We start from the raw sequence: 19,793 nt of genomic DNA on the forward strand, positions 1-19,793 counted from the left end.
ATTTCCCAGGAGAGCTGTCTCTCCACCCTTTTCAAAATTCCATTTTAGTTTGTATAGGCCTTCTACTGAGCTAAAAGAAGGTGAGCTGGCCCTTCAGGAGATGTGAAAAGAATTAGAAACAAGAGTCAGAATAAGCCTTTTCCTACTCAGCCTACCCTGAACTCAATAATAGCTGTCTGCTAATGAAGCTAGAACAAAGACACTTTACAGTGTCAAAAACAAACAACCCACCCTCACAAATAACCAAAACATCAGAAACTGGTTCAATGTGAAGAACATGCTTCTGTACAGGCAGAAAAATGTATTTCTTTGGCAATGGGAATGGATAAATCAGGGCCATATATTAATAAGTAATAAATACAGTTATGATATATTGGGGGTGAGGACAGAAAACAAGTTTTATTAGTCAAATTGTTATCATCTTAGAATAAGAAATCTATGCTTTGTGAGTTAATTTCTAAAGTTTTGTTATTATTTCCCCTTGATTTTCTAAATTCTTTTGTTCCAACCTTGGATCAATGAAACAAGTAATATGTAGGCCAGAACTTTGAAAATGGCCAAGGGTAGGTAGGGTAATAGCAACATCAGAAGCTGGGAAACATGGGCTAAAATCTGATTGGAGAGACTCCTAGAGATAAGGGGCTTCCCCAGGCGGACCCAGTAGTAGAGAACCTGCCTGCCACTGCAGGAAACATAAGAGATGTGGGTTCATTCTCCAGGTTGGAAAGATCCCCTGGAGGAGGGCATGGGAACCCACTCCAGTATTCTTGCCTGGTAAATCCCATGGACAGAGGAGCATGGTGGGCTATGGTCCATAGGATCATAGAGTTGGACATGACTGAACACCATCATAAACATCTGAAACAGCTGTGGCTGCGATCTCTTTCTGGCCGGGATTTTCTATTATAATCTCTTCTTACATACATATTTTTTACAAAAGAGCTTGTCTTAAAAACACACAACCCATTTGAGTGGGAGGTAAGACAATGGGAGGTATACCAAACAGTTGCTGTGGGTAACCGCTCCATCTTTGAGGAAACATTAGGCTGAACAATAACTGAGTAGCCCCTCACCACTTTCAGAGATTAATGGACAGACAACAACTTAAAGTTTTGCTAAGATTTCAGCTGCACCTAAGTCTACTTCTTCACAGGTGGCCTCTTACTCCTCTATCAAGCTAAAATCAAACTTCAATTTTTATAGTTCAGGGGTACTTAGATTTGGATCAAACTCTTTTAAGCTTCTCATACACAACACATGATCCTCCTGTGAGGAATGAGTCAGGTCTGATGACAAGGCTTGAAGTGATGGTTAATCCTGAATCCATATCATTCACAGGCAGTAACAATGCTTGGGATCTAGGTTTGGTTATTCCTTAAATAAATTAAGCTCAAGTGGGAAAACATGAAGTTTTTGAACTGCTTCGGGTCAAATAAAAAGGAGTCAGGCATTAGCAACACAACTAATAGATAAAAGTTCAAACTCTCAAAGCCAACTCATTGTTTACTCAGTGGGGCAATGTCTACTTAGTCTTTTGAGCCAAACAAGAATTTTGTCTATTGAAGATCTTGATTTGATAGTCTTTTCTATTTTGTATTTCTAAGGTTTATTTTTTAAAGTGATTGGATGCTATGAGCCATTATACTAATCAATGCTCATTTTACATTTTAATCATTGGAAAAAAAAGAACAGATCTGGACTCTATTTTGAAAGCCAGTTCAAACCAAAAAAACCATGGACACTTGTAATTTTTTTCATATGAGGCACTTATTCTCTAGCCATTGATAAGAATCTAAAAATCTGCTCTGTTGCATTTCAGTTATTACATGGTATGACTTTGTACTGAAGTTGAAAAACATTTTTTAAGAAAATTCAATACTGTGATTATGTACCTATGTCTTATCATGTAAAACTTGTCCTGGCATTTCTCAGCATCTGAGACTAGTAAAACATTCCTTTTTAAACAAAAATAATTGTTCTTTTTAAATTTTCATATAAATAACATGACATTATAGTACAAAAGCAAATCAACATCTGTAATACTGAGAGACTATAATATATACAGCAGAAACCAACACAACATTGTAAAGGAATTATCCTCTCCAAAAAATAAATTTTTAAAGAAGATTATGTCACAGTGTATTTGGGTAATTGTGCTTTATAGTCATTATATTTTCAAAACTCCCTATATAGGTTGAAAAAAAACACAATTGCTATTTGATAAATACATTTATTAACATTATACATTTTTTCATACATACTTTAATATATGTATGCATTAAAATATTTTTAAAATGACTATGATCTGATGGTAGTAGAGACTGATTTTACTTGAAAATATTAACTTCATAATATCAAATGCACCATCCTTAACTATATAATTTGTTTGCAAAAGGCTTGCTGAAGTATAAACAAAAATAAAGAAACAGTTTTTCATACCTTACACACTTTATAAAGAGTTGCTAGCTAGCAGGAAGACAATTGACTTATTTTACAATGAAAATTTACTTTGATCTTTTGAAGGCTAGTACTACGCAGGACATTTTCCAGAAGACCAGAGATACTTCAGATAAAAAGTAAGAAATGTATAAAACTATCTGAAAGGTTTTCTAAAAAGAACATATTATAAAGTTTTGTAGATAATCATTCTTTAAGAAGACCTTTCATATCAATTTCTTTTATTCAAACAGACTGACATGACTCAGGTATTTTAAAATATTTTAGAAACACTTCCTCAAAAATTTCTGAGACAGCCTTCAGGTATTCCCTCAAACCCAGTGTTGCTTAAATGAAGCAAATCTTATGAGAAGTTGCCACCAATCACAAGATTTTGGGAACATGAACTATATCTTACTCTTTACCTTACCCCCAGTGCTTAGAAGTAGGCTCTCCTTGACACATGCTCACCAAACTCAACTGCTGAAAAGATCACTACAACTTACTAATAAATAAACAGTCCTTTGGAGGATTGTGGGAAACCAAAACAGTTCCAGTTTATACAAGTATTCACAAACACATGAAAATGTTCTAGTTTAACCTAAATGTCCCAGCCCTTATGAGTGCTACAGGAAGAAGCAATTAAAAGGGAAAAATTCCTGAATAATTAATAAAATATGAGTAGTTTTTAAAACTAATAGAACCTGAGAATTTTAAGAGGCAAGCTAAATATTAGCTACACTCAATCATTATATAGTATATAGCAACTTAGCAGTGAGTAGTACCACATAATTGTTTTATACAGGTCCCATATTCAGTCAGGCCTGCTTTTAAAATTAAGTCACAAAAGAAAGCACATGTTCAATCTCTTATCAAATTTAAACCATTAATCTGGATTATACATTTTAGGTCTATTAATTTAACAAAAATAGCCAAAAGTTGGTATTTGAAGAAAAGGCTTTCAGTTTAGCCTGTGAACAGTGAAAGTTAAAAAAAAAAAAAGCATGTAATAAAACACTTTTCCATAAATCTCAAGCAGGTCTACTTATGTCTTAAAAGTCAAATTACTTTAAACTTTATACTAACTTAGCTTGGCTTGTTTTTTCTTTCAAATGAGTCAGGTTTTAGTGTACTTAAAGGAAATTAAGCATACTGAAAAGACAACGGCTTCAAAGAATACATAACCGAGCGGAGGAACAACATACAATCACTGAATCTAAGAGATAGTCAAGTGTCATTATTCAAACTAATTCTGGGAGAAAAAGTTAGTTGCCCCCTTTCTCAAAAACAAGACACTAAATTATATTTTGAAAAGGTCTTATTCATGTGTCAACCACCTAAAAATACTCATCATTTACATATATAGAGTATATGTATATACATATATATATAATCCTTTTTATCTAGAAATGACACTATTCTCCTGTAATTGAGTGGTTTTCCATTTATCTTCCAAATAATCTTTGGAGATTTAATCTAAAATGTGAGGCCCAATCAACAGAATGACAATTTAAGCTAAGCATAAACATTTATGAAAATTTAGCACATTACAAACATGCCACTGAAGTATTAGGATAAAGAAAGACCTTAGTTTCAAAAGGAAAAACTACCGTTAGTTTCCCTGGTGACTCCAACGGTAAAGAATCTGCCTGCAGCGCAGGAGACCTGGGTTTGATCCCTGGCTTGTGAAGATCCCCTGGAGAAGGGAATGCAACCCATGGCAGTATTCTTGCCTGGGAAATCCTATGGACAGAGGAGCCTGGTGGGCTACAGTTCATGTGTCACAAAGAGTCTGTCACGACTGAGCAACTAATACTTTCACAAAGGAAGCGGTCTCCCAAATTCTAATTGCATAGTGAAGATTAGCTACAGTTGTTCCTCTGGACGGGAGATTTTGACTCAGCATTTATTTAAGTATTTATTTACACACTTTAATGTAATATGGCTCAGTTAACTCACTAGTAAATAAAAATGAAGAGGGGATTTTAAAAGTCTGAATTATAAAGAATAAAGTCTGAATTATACTAAATAACTTAACATAAAATGTCAAAGCGAGATCTAGGGGGAAATGGAATTCTCCAGGCAAGAGTACTGGAGTGGGTAGCCATTCCCTTCTCCAGGGGATCTTCCGGATCCAGGGATCTACTCTTAATTTTTAAAAATTAGATAAGAATGTCAAGGAGGATCAAGTTCTAAAAGCAGATACAAAGAGTTAAGAAGAGTGGCTTGCACAGGAGACAGCCTTAAAGCTGGATACTACAAGAAGGCAAACTTCCAAAGAGCCGGAACTCCCAGTGAGGACAAGCTGCTGACACATTACGGGCACTGCTGTCTAAATCCCTTTCTCAGTGTTTTCAATTCAGAGGTTGAAGTCTTCTTCTAGGAGAAGATCTGGTTATATGATGTAAGTCAAAGAGAACCAGTTTTTATGTTAAACAGGATGGACTGGCAAACTATTTTACAAAGGGGCAGACAGTAAATATTTTAGGTGTTGTGGGTCACACAATTTGCTCTCTGATGCTGTTTCTTCCTGCGCCCTTTAAAAAAAGAACAGCTCATTTTCAGCATGCTAGCCGTAAACAATCAGGCTGCTTGCCAAATCAGGCCAGTCTGCAGACGGCAGATACAGAAGAAAGCAATTCTCAAACATTAACTCTCCTCTCAAATTTCCCTCTCTTTCAACTTTAAGTAACTTCAGATAGAAGAGGAAATAGAGGTTTAAAAGACTATAAGGATAAGGGATCAAATCTAACTTTCCAAATGAGAAGCCAAAGTCTCAAAGCATACAAGTTGACTTGCTTACAGCTGAGACCACATGCTCACTTTGCTCTCTTTCCCTCTTCCATTTTTGGAATGCTGATGGCTCAAATTTGAGGACTCCCTTTAAAATAAAGACTCCTGGACCTTTACTATACTCACAGCTTAATGTATTTGTTTTACTGGATACTTTTCACATTCTTCTATCATGATAAAGAAAGTCACACCAGGAAAAACTAACACTTTTTAGCTTATACTGGGCTTAAGGGGGTTTAGAATTCTGTCCCTTAAATTTAATAAACTACCGAGTTTACTCAGGCAGGACAGGCTAGCTTCTGAGGAGAAGCCTGAATAAGGGCTGCTAGGTAGAGGGGACCAGTTCCATGACATTAACATTCAAGATAAGCAGACATCACTCCTCTCACCATATTCCTCTAGGACACGTGGGGCCACCAAGCAAAAACCTTGCAGGAAGAGTCTAATCCTATCCATCTACCATTTTCCCTGTTATAATAATATGGAATGAGAAACAGCACTTCATTGCCACTTCTCAGAGTAGCTTATATACAAAAAATTTTCATTTTCTTTCAAATGGTAACTTAAGCTCATTCTTTGTAGCTGAGTTTCTAGTTGTTTCCCACAGCATTTCTGATTAAAAGCCTACTTTTATTATCAATGAAAAGAGTCTCTAGACCAAAAGAGATACAGTCAGATATTCCAAATGAATCTTCCCTAAATTTAGAACAGGAATTTTTAAACAACTTTATAGAACAGTCTTACCAACCAATACCAAAAATATCTTTCATGTGCCTATTATGAATGTAAGGCCTGAAATCTCTTGGATCTTTTAAAATACACTCACACAACATATGGCTTTATAAAATATTATCACCGATAAACCATGTGTCATCCAGGTTGTTTATGAAATGCCAGCTCTGAAAGGTCACAATTTCATCAGACACAGATTTGTGAAATTTTCACTGTAGATATGAGGTAATATGTTTTTTCCACATCGTGTCCTCACTTTTCAGTTAAGAGGAATTTGACTCCTTTAAGACTGAAAAACAAGCCATGCCTTCCTCGCTCATTAAAAAAGATTACAGGAAAAAAAAAATCACCACTTCTTCTGAATGATCTGTAAGTAGCTCCTAAACCCTCCTTTTATTCCACTGTATTTAAAACTGTTCTTCTTGAAGTTTCAATTTGAAGTCCTCTCTGATTCTTTCCAGCAACTCTGGTTTAAAAATAACATCCAGTGCAGTCATTGCCAGAGCTTTGGCTGTTCTTAAAGTGTAGAACTGAGCTTCTTGTGATCCTAAAGAGGAGAGAAGTTAAATAAAGGTAAGCAGCAGCATATGTGTTACAATAATTTATTCATTTTCAGGTTAGCTCTAAATATCTAAATTGCCTCTCCAACTGACCAGCACAATATAGTATTTTCTGAGGTGTTCAGTAAAGAAGTGATAATGGGCTAAACTAAGCAGTTAGAAAGGCAGCTACTACTACAAAAAGAGCTCATGTCAAAACATCAACACTTACCTGCAGCTTCAGTATATTGTTCTGTATGATTCAAGGCATTAGACCCAATGTAAAAATATGGATGAATCCCAGGAACCACAAAAGAAACATTTCCAAAATCGGTAGATCCTTGGAAAGGTAAGACAAATCATGAATTTTTAATTGCTAGTCCAATGGAGTACCTGTACCTTAATCTCCATACACCTGGCATGATTTACAAATCCTTTCCTTCCAGAAATTCTCTACTCTTTTGTTTTCCATGACTCCACTATCTACTGACTGGCTTTCTCTATGACTCCCTCTCCAGTCACTTCTGTTGCCTGTTTCCTGAGCACTGGTGATCCCTAGGGCTTCATCTCTGGGTTACTCCTTCCTCTGTGTCATCAGGCAACCTCCTCAACATTGAAACCTATGTCTTCAATCACCTCTCATGTGTTGACAACCCCTAAGTCTCAACCTAGACAACTTTTGGAATAGGCTACTAGACAGCTTTCCTGAGAAGTCCTGTGAACACCTCAAATTTAACAAATGCATAATTTATACCGACCTACCCTACTTCAGCCTGCTCTTTCCCTTGAACTCTTATCTCGTTGAATGACATCAACATCCTGTTTTTATCTCTAAGTCCCCCTGAGTCTACATCATCAACATCTACTGTATTTTAGGAGATACATTTTAACATGTAAACATGTTAACAATAATGCTCTTTAAAGGAAAAAAACAAAAAACAAAAAACTAAAATGACCTGATATACTTATGAGTGTTTAAATTCTAATAGTTGTTTGTTATTTCTCAGAAACTGAAAATGTCCCCATAGAACCAAGTCCTTAAATTTTGATTTCTCCTTTAAGTAGCTTACTTAAAAATTAGAACTACGAAAATTTAAACACTAGAAACACTTAGAATATAAAGCCAAGAGTAGGTTGGCTGTTTCTAAAAGCAGATCTGTTCACATGACATTCTACATTCACTGAAGAGTTCTTTAATGTCTTTCTCCTAACCATTAAGTTTGTAAAAAAGTGTCATTAAAAAGCATAAGCAATACTTCCCCCAACCTCCAAAGTTGTTAAGCAAAACCATTTAACCTTGGATGGTACTTCCCTTCCTCAAACAGCATGGTATGTTTGAAAGAACTTAATTACCTGAAGGGCCACTGAACATAGCATCTTCTGAAATGAAGTCTATTCCCAGCTTTTTTCCATTTTCAACATAAGTTTTCCACAGACTCTTATTGGGAAGAACATTGTAATAATCATGTGCTCCACCGTTAATTTCCACCTAATAAAAATTATAACACAAATTTAAAATTAAGAAATTTGAATTCACAATCTAATTTTCAAACCAGCACTGGTTCTCTAACAGAAAGAAGTTTTAAAAGGAGGCGCCTCCCCTTCATGATATAAACTCTCTCAAATCTTTACTTTAAAAAAATACATTTTTCTATAAAGAGAGTTCCTAGGACCCTATCTCCTTTATGCTTTACATGTACCAAAGCACACAAGGTCACCTAGTTCTACCAACCAGTAAGCCTCAGTTTCAGTCCCCTAAGCCAGGAGTGGGGGCAGCCAGGAATCTCCACTTTAACCAGCACCCCCAAGTAACTCTGAGGCAGGGGTCCCAAAGCCACATAAGAAACACTGCTCTAGGCTACAGCCCTTAAAAGACAAAGCATGATTTACTGATTTTCAGCCTGGAAAATCCCATGGACAGAGGAGCCTGGTAGGCTACAGTCCATGGGGTTGCTAAGAGTCAGACACAACTGAACGACTTCACTTTCACTTTTCACTTTCCTGCATTGGAGAAGGAAATGGCAACCCACTCCAGTGTTCTTGCCTGGAGAATCCCAGGGACAGCGGAGCCTGGTGGGCTGCTGTCTATGGTGTCACACAGAGTCGGGCACGACTGAAGCGACTTAGCAGCAGCAGTAGTATACAAACTGACACTGACACCACTACCTGGCCTGAAAAGTATAAAGTACTTTAAGAGAGAGACAGAGGATCCACAGTGCGGAGGGGTTGACTACGGTCCTCTTTTATTAATTTCAGTGCATTAAGATACAGAAGCAGTTTACATGTGCCCAGTTAAGAGGATTTACAGATTTAGATTTTTATTAAATAAAAAACGGGCAATATTCCCATAAACTAAAGATAATTCCAATAACATCAGCAAAAACCAATTATAAAATGGCAGACATAATAATTATTCTACTCTCAGCAACATCTAAGTTAGAAACAACGAAAATATAAACATACTAAGTTGCACAGTTGTGTCTGACTCTTTGCGACTCCAAGGAATTCTCCAGGCCAGAATACTGGAGTTAGCAGCTGTTCCCTTCTCCAGGGGATCTTCCCAACCCAGGGATTGAACCCAGGTTTCCCGCATTACAGGTGGATTCTTTAATGAGCTGAGCTACCAGGGAAGCCCAACAGATACTATAAGTCAGCCAAAACATAAAAATTATTAAAAGACTATTTAAATATAAGAGGAGATAAGCAATCTATCTGATAAGATATTTAAAGCAATATTCATAAACTCAAAGAACTCAGGAGAAGAATGGATGAACAGAATGAGAAGTTTTAAACAAAGAGTTGGAAAATATAAAAAAGAACTACACAGAGCTAAAGAATATAGTAACTGAAATAAATACACTAGAAAAAATCAACAGTAGGTTAAATGATAACAGAGTAATTGATGAGCAAAGTGGAAGACAAAGTAGTGATAATCACTCAAGCTGAAAAGAAAAAAGAAAAATGAATTTTTAAAAATGAAGACAGTTTAAGAACCCTTTGGGACAACATCAAGAGTATTAACATTTGTATTATAGGGATCCCAAAAGGAGAAGAGAGAGAGAAAGGAGCAGAGAACACACTTGAAGACATAATAGCTAAAAACTTCCCTAATCTGGGAAAGTAAACAGACATCTAGTCCAGGAAACACAGAGAATACCAAACAGGATCAACCCGAAAAGGACCATGCTGTCATTAAACAGCAAAAATTAAAGATGAAGACAGAATGTTAAAAAGCAAAAGAGAAAAGCAACAAGTTACCTACAAGGGAATTCCCATAAGGCTATCAGCTGACTTTTCAGCAGAAACTCTGCAGGCCAGAGGGAGTAGCACAATATACTTTACGTGATGGAAGGGAAAACCTACAACCAAAAATACTCTCCTGACCAAGCTTTCCTTCAGATTTGAAGCAGAGATCAAAAGTTTCACAGACAAGCAAAAGCTAAGAGTTCAGTATCACAAAGCCCCAACTTTCTAAGAAATGTCTGAAGGACTATTTAAGCAAAAAAAAAAAAGGCCATGTCTAAAAATATGAAAATTACAAAAGGAAAAATCTCATTGCCAAAGGTCAATACATGGTAAAAGTAGTAGATCAACCACTTTAAAGCTAGTAAGAAGGTTAAAAGACAAAAGCAGCAAAATCATCTGTAACTATAATAAGGAGTTAAGGGACACACAAAAGAAAAGGGTGCAAAATATGATATCAAAAGCAGTAACAGTGACAAGAGGAATAAAAACAAAAGATTGGTCTGACTGATTTTGCTGTAAAGTTGCCTTCATAGCAACTATATAGAGCAATTCTAAAAGCATAACTGCCAATAAGGAAAAATATAACTTGCAGAAAGGCAGGGGTTCTAGCTCAGCAATACCAGTTATTCTAAGTCCTGTGTGATAAGACAACTGTGGTCTTCCCTATGCGAACACCGAGTAAAATAAATAAGAATGAAAGACTTTCAAATCAACTGATTTTAGCATATTCAAGACACTGCCAAATGAAAGAAAGGCAAAATTAGGTTCTAATGTAACTTAATATAAACAGTCCCAGCCCACATATATACTTCTGATTATAACTTAGATTAACTCTTAAAAGTTCTTACTGTGCACCCAGTAGCCAAAGCTGCAGCTCTGAAGCAATCTTCTGCCTTTTTGGTCAAAACTGGAAGTTCTTTCATTGAGGGTGCACGGAAGTAATAGATTAACTCAGAATAAGAGGGAATGATATTGGGTTTTACACCACCATTTTTTATTATACCTATAAAAAGAACCAAATTACTGGAATTGAACTTGGAGCTTGGAGACCATTCCTTTAGTTTAAATACAGCCATAAATTTTTTCAGCCAAAACATATATACAGAAAAATAGTTTAAACTTATTATCTTCACATATACACCAATCAAGATTTTGATGTTATACAAGTTTCTATGCATAGTGTGATACTTACTGGCTAATAGGAAAAATAAAATAACTGTCTATATGTACTTTAGCCTGAGGAATTTACATGATGTTAAGAAATTATGATTCTTGACTAAAAAGAAACTGTCAGAAATTTTTACAAGTATTGTTAGCCTTCTGAAAGAGACTTTGATTTCAGTGGGCTTTCTTACAGTTGTATATTTTGCTAAACTTTTGACATAAGGAAAAACCCCAATGGTATGAGGTTCTATAATTACCCTCATATCTTAGGAATCCTGCTTTAAATGGCATTTGGCTCTGGGGAAATATTTGAGAATATTTTTACGTCAATAAGAAACCAATACAAATCAAAGATCACAAAGTATACTCTCAACTGTCAAAACAAATGCATTTATTTGTAACTACACTGAGAAGGAAGATGTATCCATTCAAAATAATAACTAAAATAAATAAGCAAAGCCTAATATTTTATGACCTGCTTTTTTTAAAAGTATTTTTACATATTCATGTTTGGTCCTTTCAAAGAAACTAAAGTAGAAAATTGGTAAAAGTGCAATTACGAATTAATTTTAGAGTACAGCAAAATCGGGTAAAGAAGAGATTTGAAGTATAATAATTTCCCAAAGCATAAGGAAATAAACTAAAAAATAAATCTGCAACTTCAAGACAGTACTTTATTACTGTATTTACATTAAGGTGCTACACATAATTTTAAATTAAGCATAATATTTTACTTAGGATTAACAGCACTTGAATATATAAAACCAGTAACCATCAATTTTTTTTTTAATGAGAAAACAATGAAATTTTGTTATCAAGAAACAGGATAACTGGGAAATCAAGTTCTAACTTTCAAATACCAACAGAAATAACATATATCCCTACATAAAAACATCAGTTCTAACACTCAAAATGACCATTCTATTTATGCACAAATAATCTTAATCACATGTAAACAAACATCTACTATCCTGCCCCAGGAATTCCTGAAAACGTTAAAAAATTTTTTGAATATTCACAGAGTACATAAAATGTTCCCAATTTTTTTTTTACATTTAAAAAAATTTATGTATTTATTTTAAACCCCAATTTTTTTCATCAAATAGTCTATTAAAGAATTGCATTGCACTCAAATATATTAAGCACCATCTATTACTCAAAGTATCTGACATTTGTACCATGAACTCTCCAGGTTGGTTTCAGTTGCTGTCTTAACACAGACAGATTGTTGTAAGCGAGGACAGCAGCATCTAACGCATTCAGCCCTTCCCAGGGATAAGCAGCAGCATGAGACGCTTTACCATAGTACTTCACAGTCACACTAGGAAATAAAACATCATTAGGAATTACTTTTTTCAATATCACTAAACAAAGAAAATCCAATTATTATTCAAAATTAATTCACACTGCTGGAATTTTTATTTGCAAATTATTTATAGCAATAATATATCAATTTACATATCTTAGTTCTAATTTATATGTAATATAGGAATTAACACAAAGAAGGCAGTCCAAAAAGAATTTTGCTCAAACTCCTCTTCAAATTAAATCTGTACACCATTAAATTTAAATAAACAATCCAATACTGTATTAAGCGCTGGTGTTGCAAAAAAAGATGGCTCCTGTCTTCTACACTGTATTGTGACAGTTCTGTATCAAAGGTCTGCAGAAACTCAGATAATTCTGTCTTAGGGGCGGAGAAAGGTCAAGGAAAAACAAAAAGGAGGTCACTTTGTGTGTGTGTGTGTGTGTGTGTTTATTTTTACTTCTTTTTTTTTTTTGCAGAGCCACACAGCTTATGGATTTTTAGCTCTCTGAGTAGGGATCAAATTCTGTGCCCTTAGCAGTGAGTGCACAGAGTTCTAACCAGTGGACTGCCAGAGAATTCCCAGGATGTAATATTTGAAATGCATTAAGAAAACCTCTAAAAATCAGATTAAACTCACAGTTAAAAAATACTCTTGCTTTAAGTCAGCTGTTCCTGTTCAATACTTTATTAGCTTTAAGTCAGCTGTTCCTGTTCAATACTTTATTAATGTTCCAGAATACCCATATCACTAATGCCTTAAAATTTTATACACTGTTTTCTCACTTTTAAATAGTTCTCATGCTAGTCTCACTACTTAGATACAATAAAAAACAAATTTCAAGGGATTAGATCTGATAGACAGAGGGCCTGAAGAACTATGGACGGAGGTTTGTGACACTGTATAGGAGGCAGGGATCAAGACCATTCCCAAGGAAAAGAAATGCAAAAAGGCCCTTACAAATAGCTGTGAATAGAAGAGAAGCAAAAGGCAAAGGAGGAAAGGAAAGGTAAACCCATCTGAATGCAGAGTTCCAAATAATAGCAAGGAGAGATAAGAAAGCCTTCCTCAGTGATCAATGCAAAGAAATAGAGGAAAACAACAGAATGGGAAAGTCTAGAGATTTCTTCAAGAAAATCAGAGATACCAAGGGAACATTTCATGCAAAGATGGGCACAATAAAGGACAGAAATGGTATGGACCTAACAGAAGCAGAAGATAATAAAAATAGGTGGCAAGAATACACAGAAGAACTGTACAAAAAAGACCTTCACGACCCAGATAATCACAATGGTGTGATCACCAACCTAGAGCCAGATATCCTGGAATGCGAAGTCAAGTGGGCCTTAGGAAGCATCACTACGAACAAAGCTAGTGGAGATGATGGAATTCCAGTTGAGCTATGATGCTGTGAAAGTGCTGCACTCAATATGCCAGCAAATTTGGAAAACTCAGCAGTGGCCACAGGACTGGAAAGGGTTAGTTTTCATTCCAATCCCAAACAAAGGCAATGCCAAAGAATGCTCAAACTACTGCACAATTGCACTCATCTCACACGCTGGTAAAGTAATGCTCAAAATTCTCCAAGCCAGGCTTCAGTGAACCGTGAACTTCCAGATATGCAAGCTGGTTTTAGAAAAGGCAGAGGAACCAGAGATCAAATTGCCAACATCCGCTGGATCATTGACAAAGCAAGAGAGTTTCAGAAAAACATCTATTTCTGCTTTATTGACTATGCCAAAGCCTTTGACTGTGTGAATCACAATAAACTGTGGAAAAGTCTGAAAGAGATGAGAATACCAGACCACCTGACCTGCCTCTTGAGAAATTTGTATGCAGGTCAGGAAGCAACAGTTAGAACTGGACATGGAACAACAGACTGGTTCCAAATCGAGAAAGGAGTACATAAAGGCTGTATATTGTCACCCTGCTTATTTAACTTATATGCAGAGGACATCATGAGAAACGCTGGGCTGGAGGAACCACAAGCTGGAATTAAGATTGCTGGAAGAAATATCAATAACCTCAGATATGCAGATGACACCATCCTTCTGGCAGAAAGTGAAGAACTAAAGAGCCTCTTGATGAAAATGAAAGAAGAGAGTGAAAAAGTTGGCTTAAAGCTCAACATTCAGAAAATGAAGATCATGGCATCTGGTCCCATCACTTCATGGCAAATAGATGGGGAAACGGTGGAAACAGTGACAGACTTTATTTTTTTGGACTCCAAAATCACTGGAGATGGTGACTGCAGCCATGAAATTAAAAGACGCTTACTCCTTGGAAGGAAAGTTATGACCAACCTAGACAGCATATTAAAAAGCAGAGACACTGCTTTGCCAACAAAGGTCCATCTAGTCAAAGCTATGGTTTTTCCAGTAGTCATGTGTGGATGTGAGAGTTGAACTATAAAGAAAGCTGAGCGCCAAAGAATTGATGCATTTGAACTGTGGTGTTGGAGAAGACTCTTGAAGAGTCCCTTGGACTGCAAGGAGGTCCAACCAGTCCATTCTAAAGGAGATCAGTCCTGAATATTCATTGGAAGGACTGATGCTGAAGCTGAAACCCCAATACTTTGGCCACCTGATGTGAAGCACTGACTCACTGGAAAAGACTCTGATGCTGGGAAAGATTGAAGGCAGGAGGAGAAGGGGAAGACAGAGAATGAGATGGCTGGATGGTATCATTGACTCAATGGACATGAGTTTGAGTAAACTCCGGAAGTTGGTGATGGACAGGAAGGCCTGGCGTGCTGCAGTCCATGGGGTCGCAAAGAGTTGGACACGACTGAGCGACTGAACTTAACCGAAGGTTTAGAGAAAGGATTGCATATTAAATAGTTATTTACAAAGATGACTTGCTTAGATAATACTTTTTAAGCCTGAATATTAGGACCCATGTGTAAATTAATAAAAAGTCACTTAGATTTTTTTTTTAAATGAGTAGATTCAGGAGGCTCATGACTATTCTTTACTGATTCCAAACATTCAATTAGCAAAACAAAAACAAGTAAAAGCATTCAAGTAAAATACATTTTAAAAATTTTAGGATACTTGTTATTTCCTCAATATATATCTTATCACCACCACCCATAAACTGGAATTTTAACAAAACTGGTGATAAATATTATAAAATGGAAAAGGTTGTCCTTTATGAAAAAGATTCTAGCACTATTTTTTCTAGGATTCAAATCTATGTACAATGAAAATACTAAACTACAGGAAAAGAAATGCTAATGCTTGTTTTATATTAGCATTAGTATTTTAGGCTTAAAACATATTTAAAAAGTGATATGGAATGATATTCAAGACATTGTTTAATTTAAAAAGCAAGAACAAGATCAACTATATATTTAGAAGAATCTTTTTTGGGGAAATCCTCCTTTAAAATTTAATTTATACATGTACCTATTTTATGGCTATAAATATACCCTAAAAGTTCTAGAAGAAAAAAATAAGTTCTAGAAGAATATATATCTCTAGAAAAGGACTGGATGTGGGGAAGGTGAGTAATAGGGACACAGTGCTTTATTTATTGTTATAGATTTTTAGCATAAATAGAGTAATTTAAAAAAATTTTTGTTCTTGTTCTCTTTCCACCTTAAAAGATGGCCAATGAAAATTTAAGAAGTCAGATACTAAGAAAAGGCCTGAGGCCAAAAGGGCTGACTTCAGGATCAACGCCAATAAACCTACCTAACCCTAAATCCTAGAAGGCTAATGGACTGGGAAGCCTGCCTGCAGTCACTGGCCCCTTCTAGCCAGAGGTATTGGCAGAGATCTCTAATCTCTAAGGTTTTCCAGAGGTGTACTACTACACATCATCCTTGAAACCAAAGATGAAAGATTCTTCCTCCTGTCACAACACCAGTTCCTGGTGATAAAGCCAAAGACACCAGGACAGTTAAAATACTCACCCTCTGAAAACAGGGGGTGCGGAGAGAGGTAGGATAACTGAACTATCCTTCCCAATGAACTATCACTAGCCCTGCTGGGTTGGTTCCTCTATTACTCTCTAGCTACGGCAGAAAATGTAGGGTTTTCCTGAAGCACCTGAGCAGTGGCTCCTTGGAACCAGACTACTGACTGGACCATTAACTACTATGGTTGAAACTTCTGATGTAAAAATTTAAACCACTTGAATGATGCACTCAGATATCAAAATAAATGAATAATAAGTTTCTTTCAACTTGATTACTCACTCATGTTCAGCAACATCAGGTAGATAAGCAGCATTCTCTTGAGATGGATGGGCCATAAAAACAACATCAAGATTTTTGAAAGCCCCGGCTTCAATTAAATCAATTTTGCCACCACCATCTTCCTCTGCAGGGGTTCCCAGGACAATTACCTAGAAAGAAATACCTGTGTCAGAGGGACAAAAATTCCTAGTAGGAAATGTCAGTCAGATTTCCTTGCATATATATTCACAATCTACATCAAACTATGAAGAGAGATTTTGTTCTCTGACTCTTAAATTATGCAGTGGGCATAAATCTATGGTGCTAAATTAATCACAAACTTGCAGTTGACATCATTATAACAATTTATTGCAAAGTATGTACTAAAACCTCTACAGGAAATTTTCCCAATCCTCTAACGCAATTTTATATAACTAATGTCAAAGATGAAAAAAGATAAGTACTATATACTAAGTCCCTCAAAATTATTTAGGAGTTATTTCTTAAAGCTTTTATTTGATTATCTTTCAGTATATGTATATAATGATTCATAATCACTTTATTGTAAGGAACTTTCTAGTTACTTACTAGTTATCCTCACAACAACCCTGTGAGGTAGGTAAGAGATCCATGTCATCATTTTAAGGTGGTTTTGAGGCAGGGAGTGAAGTGTCTTGCCCCAGGTCACAGAGCAAGTCTTAAGGCAGAGCTGGGATAGATATCCTGACCCTCAGGCCTGAACTTTGTTTCTTTACTAAACTACCTCTTTAAAAGGTCTTAACGCATTAATCCTTTATGAAAAATATTAAATAAATCTTAATACCACAGTTAGAAACGGCCAACTGTTACACAAACTTACTAATTCGATTCCACCAGCTCAACCAGGCAGATTTATTGGTCACCAAACACCTAATTAAACAAAAGAGAACTTTACAGAATAAACATTTTACTTTGATATTTAAACTTTAACTTCTTCAAACAATTTTTAAAAGTAAAGACAAATTATCTATAAACAACTAATACACTTTCAAGGTCACGTATAAGAACACAGTGAAACAAGTTGGAAAAAGTCTTGGCTTGCAAAGAGAATCAACATAAACTCCATTTTCAGGTAAGACAGATAACCTTCTAAATCTGAGTATTATGGTTCAAAATCAGAAGTGTGTATATTTCCAGGCATTCAAACTCTTATATTAAGCTGCTTTTTACTATTAACATTTGGCTCAAGAAATCTGATGACTTTTCAGGTTAAATCTTGCTGACTTCTCTGAACCTTTCATAAACCTGGTTAAAGCTAAACCTCTCCAGTGCTTCATGCAACAGCAAAGGACACCTCCTCCCCCAAACAAAACAAAATCCTAGCTGGATGAAAAACAAAGGCCCAGTCAGAGGCAGAAAAGAGAAGGCAGCTAGATAGAAAAAGCCACAAAAGATGGAACTGTTAGAATAAAAGAGAGAGGTTACTGACGCTGGAAAAAAATGGGCTAAAGAATATGAAATATAACACTAGTCTTCCCCTTAACCGAAATGGTGCTGACTGAATCTTAGCTCACAGAATGAAGAATATACAATCTGGAAAAACAGAGTAACACAAGATTAAACTTGCCCTATGGCTAACATAAGCAACATTTCCCTGTTTAATTTCTAGTTAATTTCTTAAAATCGCTAAATAAACTTTAAGACTTAAGGATCAACTCATCTATATTCTTAATGGTCACTCTCCTCCCATTTTCTGTATACTTCTAGAGGTTTTGTAGTTCTAATGGCTGAACATTTCTTATCCAAACTCCAATGATTCTAATCACAACAGCTTCTAGAACTGCCACAAACAAACAAACAAAATTTTTGGAGTCTAACAAGCAAGGTCTGCAGGTCTCCCTACAATAACTACTTCCTTCTAGAGATTGCACAAGCTTGTCAGCCAATTGCGATTGCCCGTTACCAAAAACAAGCCATCACGAAAACCAGGCTTGGTTCTAAGGTTCTTTCCTAAGGGAGAAAGTCGACTCAATTGTTTACAACTGTACAGGAGAGACTTCCCTGGCTCAGACGGTAAAAGCATCTGCCTACAATGTGGGAGACCTGGGTACGATCCCTGGGTAGGGAAGATCCCCTGGAGAAGGAAATGGCAATCCACTCCAGTACTCTTGTCTGGAAAATCCCATGGACGGAGAAGCCTGGTAGGCTACAGTCCGTGGGGTCACGAAGAGTCGGACACGACTGAGCTACTTCACTTCACATACAGGAGAGAAAATGTCTGTAAAATGTCGCTGGGTCGGCAACTCATGAACTACTGATTTTGATCCAGGGATTCTGCCCACTATAGCAAAGGCCAGGACATCGAGCGCTGTCTCTTACACCTGCCCCGGGGTGGGAAGGGACTGATGCGCAAGGGAAGCGCCAGCTGCCGCCCTTTTCCGGTCGGTCCCGGACTGGGCAGGCAAAGAGAGCCCCACTCCCGGGTCCCACCTCACCTTCAGCGGCAGAGGCAGTCCGGCGAGGCTCTCCAGGGCCCCCTTCACGCCCAGGGCGGCCGCCGCCCCGACCTCGGCGATCAGGTTGTGGCCGCAGGCGTGCCCGATGCCTGGCAACGCGTCGTACTCGCATAGAAAGCCCAGGTGCAGCGGGCGCGGCGCCGCCCAGCCCCTCGGCGACCCCCACTCGGCGCGGAAGGCCGTGGCCAGCTGGTAGTGCGGCTGCACGGTCCACGACCCGGCCGGGGTCTCGCTCTGGAAGAAGCGCGTCAGCACTCCGTGGGCGTGATGCTCCTCGTAGGCCAGCTCGGGCTCGCTCCAAATGGAGCGGCTCAGGGCCCCCAGGCGCTCGGCCGCCGCGTCGATGCACTCCGCTGCGCGCAGCTTCAGCAGCTCCAGATCGGAGACGCTGGCGCAGGCACCCCCTTCCACCGGCCGCTCCTCTCCGGGTCTCATCGTGCCCACAGCCTGTGACCCGTCAGCAGTTCTCTCCGTGGAACGCTGGCCGCTCCCGGGGGCCCACCGAGCCTGCGTACACGCCCGGCGTCCGTGGAGGTCGTCGCCACAGCTCCCGGGAGACCCGCCCCCGAGTCCCCCCGACCCCGCCTCCAGAGCCTGGCCCGAAACGTGCTCCGCCCCTTCTGCAGCCCGTAAGTGCTCCGCCCCCCAGTCCGGGCGGGGGTCGCGGGGGAAAACCCGGTTCCGGCGACTCCTGCGCTCTTCTCCGTTCTCGTGGCTGTCCTGACAACTGATCTGTGCTTTAAGGGTATTATTCCTTGCCCGTCGTTGCTTCTGTCCCGCAGTAGCAGAATGGGGACTGTTTCATTGGCTAATAGGTATCAGAGGCAGACCAAGGGAACGTTTGTTGTTGCTTATAGTCGGTAAGTCGTGTCCGACTCTGCGACCCAGTCGACTGTAGCCC

The 19,793-nt window shown here is 37.8% G+C and overlaps 1 protein-coding gene across 1 annotated transcript; it reads right to left on the minus strand.

Annotated features, from left to right (window-relative positions):
- Window positions 6,195-19,433, minus strand: PM20D2 (peptidase M20 domain containing 2). The gene is made up of 7 exons (XM_005684818.3): window positions 18,872-19,433; window positions 16,419-16,567; window positions 12,089-12,231; window positions 10,595-10,749; window positions 7,854-7,989; window positions 6,733-6,840; window positions 6,195-6,508 (listed from the first exon to the last, which is right to left on the minus strand). Exons 1-7 carry the CDS (start codon window positions 19,325-19,327, stop codon window positions 6,369-6,371), a joined length of 1,287 nt encoding a protein of 428 aa, XP_005684875.3. The 5' UTR covers window positions 19,328-19,433; the 3' UTR covers window positions 6,195-6,368.

Source organism: Capra hircus, chromosome 9, assembly GCF_001704415.2.
Source record: "Capra hircus breed San Clemente chromosome 9, ASM170441v1, whole genome shotgun sequence".
NCBI lineage: Eukaryota > Metazoa > Chordata > Mammalia > Artiodactyla > Bovidae > Capra > Capra hircus.

Bases quoted from the DNA above. Each gene is read 5' to 3' on its own strand.
- PM20D2 (XM_005684818.3), bottom strand. From the start codon at position 19,327: ATGAGACCCGGAGAGGAGCGGCCGGTGGAAGGGGGTGCCTGCGCCAGC. The intron at 16,568-18,871 runs GTGAGGTGGGAC...ATTTCTTTCTAG, and splicing joins GACTGCCTCTGCCGCTGAAG to GTAATTGTCCTGGGAACCCC. The intron at 12,232-16,418 runs GTGAGTAATCAA...TTTATTTCCTAG, and splicing joins CCTGATGTTGCTGAACATGA to TGTGACTGTGAAGTACTATG.